This window comes from Glycine soja, chromosome 17 (genome assembly GCF_004193775.1).
Source record: "Glycine soja cultivar W05 chromosome 17, ASM419377v2, whole genome shotgun sequence".
NCBI classification, from domain to species: domain Eukaryota; kingdom Viridiplantae; phylum Streptophyta; class Magnoliopsida; order Fabales; family Fabaceae; genus Glycine; species Glycine soja.
Window position 1 is genome coordinate 4,330,411 of NC_041018.1, and position 3,682 is coordinate 4,334,092.

General features: G+C 35.3%; 1 protein-coding gene across 1 annotated transcript; it reads right to left on the bottom strand.

Annotated features, from left to right (window-relative positions):
- Positions 1-1,532: 1,532 nt before the first annotated feature.
- Positions 1,533-3,199, bottom strand: LOC114393976 (probable WRKY transcription factor 11). The gene is made up of 3 exons (XM_028355506.1): positions 2,387-3,199; positions 2,142-2,267; positions 1,533-1,967 (listed from the first exon to the last, which is right to left on the bottom strand). The coding sequence occupies exons 1-3, from the start codon at positions 3,046-3,048 to the stop codon at positions 1,790-1,792; spliced, it is 966 nt and encodes a 321-aa protein (XP_028211307.1). The 5' UTR covers positions 3,049-3,199; the 3' UTR covers positions 1,533-1,789.
- Between the last annotated feature and the right edge of the window lie 483 nt (positions 3,200-3,682).

The window sequence follows — 3,682 nt, forward strand, 5'->3', positions numbered from 1 at the left end:
GAAAATGTCAACTTCTTTTTCAAATAATAAAAAATGGTTTTTTACACTCTAAAAAAACAAATTCTTATTATAATCTTTTCTGCCTAGAATAATTTCCACTTATAAAAATAATTATTATTTGCTAGCAAACGCTGAATATTTAAAATTAATCTTAAATGTTTTTTTTTTTGTTCTTATAAATAAGATTTTATTTTATTTTATTTCTTTAATTTATTTTAGTCTTGATTTTTTTAGTTTGTTTCTATTTAATAGCGTTGTATCGTGGATCTAATCATATTAAGTTAGCAAATATTTTACAGCACCATATAATTTATTAAGATTAAATGCATATCATCATGTCATTATTAAATAGTACAGCAGAATTAATTATCTTAAAAATTTAAAGAAATAAATGTTTAAAACTGAAATTAAACAGAACAATATTTACGAAAACAAAAAACACGTTTTACTCTTGAAATTATAAGTACATGCATATGATATGATATTATGATATGCATTCCCAAAAGGTAATGTAGATTCGAAGCAAATTGATGTTGAATGTTGATCCCAAATTAAAGTTTCTAGAGTTGTAAGAGGGACCAGAAGACTGGTCATTCGATCCAAATGAGTTTGTGAAAGTGTTGAAGACTTCAAACTTTGAAGTTAATTTGAAGTGTGGCAGCGCCACATGAATAGTGTTGTACGACGTGGGACGATTGTATTTGTGGTCGTAAATCGTAATTCACTCGAATATTTGACTTTTTCTAATCGTATATAAATAGATTTTTTAACCACAAAATGTAATTTCTAATAAATTTTAACTGTACATTCAACAAAATATATTAAAAAGTGTGTTCTTGAAAATTTTAACTAACAAAAAATATACATTCAAAAGAAATGTATAATTAAAAATGTAAAGAGTACAAGTCTTCTTTTCTTAATTATGTATAATTTAAATTGTATATTTTAATTTTTTATAAAATGTTGTATTTTAATTTTTAGTATATTTTTTTACTGCTAATTTATAGTATCTAAACGTACAATTTTAATTTTATTTATATGCTTTTATTCGATTGGAGTATTATTTTTAATCCGTAGTGGTGTAACCGATAAAATCACACAAAATATTTTTGAATCTACGAAACGGAAGGAGGATAAATGTTTTATTTTATTTTCCTAAATTAAAATAAAAATATCTTGAAATGTAGGAAAGCAGAAGACATTGACAATGTGAAGGGGTGATTTTATGATAGAAAAGACCGCAAAGATTGGAATCAGCTGGCGCGGGACCCACACTCCATAGACAAGTTACTCAGATTCTCCATTTTGCACTTCATCTTTCACATTTTCCCTTGTGCCCATGGAATCTTATTCTTTCTTTCAACTTGGATTATATTACATCAGATCTCCCCAATTTTTTAATAGTAATATTTAAATCCAACCAACACAAAAATAAATCCAGTCAGTGTACTGTAAAGGTTTATACTTTCATTCAATATAATTTATTTATCGACTTTTATAAAAATTAAAATAGTTTTTTGTTTGGTCGAGAGTGAATGAATGTCTATTAAATAAGAACAAAAAAACATGTCTAAGTATAGTATTTCATAATTTTTTGTCAAATTTACATAAAAGTCCTTATCCATCCAGTAGACGACTCTTTTGGTCCACAACAAAGCAAAAGTTGACTTGGCTTCTTTTTCTTTTCTTTCCCTCGCTTGCAAGAAGTTCCCTTCTTTTTCTTTCCCCCCGTTAATTGCAAAATCACTCATCTCTGTCGGTGCCATGCTTTGCCGATCTCCTCCCTCGCTTAAACAGGCTGAGAGACAAAATCCGCGGCGGCGCCGGCAGAAGTTTCCGGCAGACGCGGTTGCGGATGACGGTGCTCTCCCTCGTAGGTAACGATGAGCATGTTGGGGTCATCCTGGGCTCGCTCCACGTGCTTCCTCGCCGGACACCCTCTCACGCTACTGCACTTATAATACCCTCTGCAAACAACAAAAAAGATATATTAATTAATTAATCTCTGATGAATGTTAAAATATTAAGATTTGTGGGAAGAAACAAATATCATGCGACGGTTCCAAAGTTGAAAGGCGTCGAGATTAATGTTTGACTTTGACGGATTCAATATGACACAAGGGTAAGAATAAAATACATACCGTGGGTAAGGTGATCCCTTGATTGGTTTTTGACCATACTTTCTCCACGAGTACTCGTCCGCTGGGATATCGGCAATCTTCGAACTTATCGCCGGCACACGTATCATTCGTTTCACACGAGATTTCCTATTTAAAAAAAATCCCGAAAAAATTCATTAATTTTCTTCTTTTTTTAATTTATTTATTGTTGAGAAGTGCTACCTTGTTAAAGAAATGGGTCTAAAAATTTAATTTATAATTTTTACCTTCTCTTGGAGCAATGGCAGTGAGCGGAGGAAGAGGCTTTTCCGGCGGAGAGAGTGGCGTCGTGACACCTTTTCCGGTGGGATGAGGAGAGAGGAGGCTTGCCGGCGGCGAGGATGGCGGGGCCGATCTTGCCGTCAGAGACGCTGCCGTCGGCGGTGATGGATGACAGGAAGGAAGAAGTGGTGGTGGACATGGGAGGGGATATACTAAAGGTGGTTGTGTCCTTGGTCTTAGAATATTGAGAAACCGACAAATCGGTAGAAGAAGGGTTAGGGTTGGGATTTGACTTTACCATAACAGGTTTTGCAAAATCAAGAGTCAGCGTCTGTGGTGGTTGTGGTTGTGGCTGAAGTTGAGTTTGAGAGGGAGAAATTGAAGGAGAAGGATGAGAAGGTGCGCGACGAAAGCGAGCGTGGCCGGTGCGATTCAACAAGTTGATGACTTGTTTGAACTTGGAGACAGTGAAGTCGGTGATTTCCGCGCAGTCAAGGTGGTTGAGATTAAGACGGTGGTGGTGTGCGTTAGAAGAAGAAGACGAAGCAGAAGGGATTTGAGAAGAAAGGACGCGAATCAGATGCTCCATACTCTTCAACCCAGCGGAAGCTGCTTCTTGAATCGCCATATTCTCTTCCATCCTAATATTTGCCAGATCTACTGCCATTCAACAACGTTAGAATAGAGAGAAACTGAAACTTTGGTTGGTGTCTTGTTTTTTTTGTTTTTTTGGTGTGGATGGGAGAAACTAGAGAGGAAGAGGAGGATATAAAAGGGTCAGAAAGTCAACCAAGCTTCGTCAATCCAAGCATAGATATTGGTTGGACTTTACTTCTCTTTTTTTCATGTAATGGCCAGAATAATGTTGTTTACGAAATCACTTTTTTTTAATACAAAAAAGGCGCACCGCGACATAAACAATGTTTACTTACTGTAAAGGTCCAAAGGAGGAGTTGGTGGTGGGTCCCACCACTTCTTGGTACGAAGCCCCCAAAGAAAGTGCCAAAGCAACTAAAACAAAGTCTTTAGCATGAAAATGAAAAATACATCATGACCGCCATACTCATGGTCTGGTATCTTCTTGTTCATTCGTTCATTAATTAATTTCTCTTCCCTGATGATTTTGTGAACCCTACCGTATTTTATAACGCGTTCACTGTCTTCAAGTATTTCCCCAACCCAAGCAACCAACGTGGTCAACGCAATTGCATTTGCATGTACTGTAATGTACTAACTATGTTTGCCTTCCTCATCACTTGATTCCCTTTTTCTTCTTTCTTATTTTATTTAATTTAAAATAT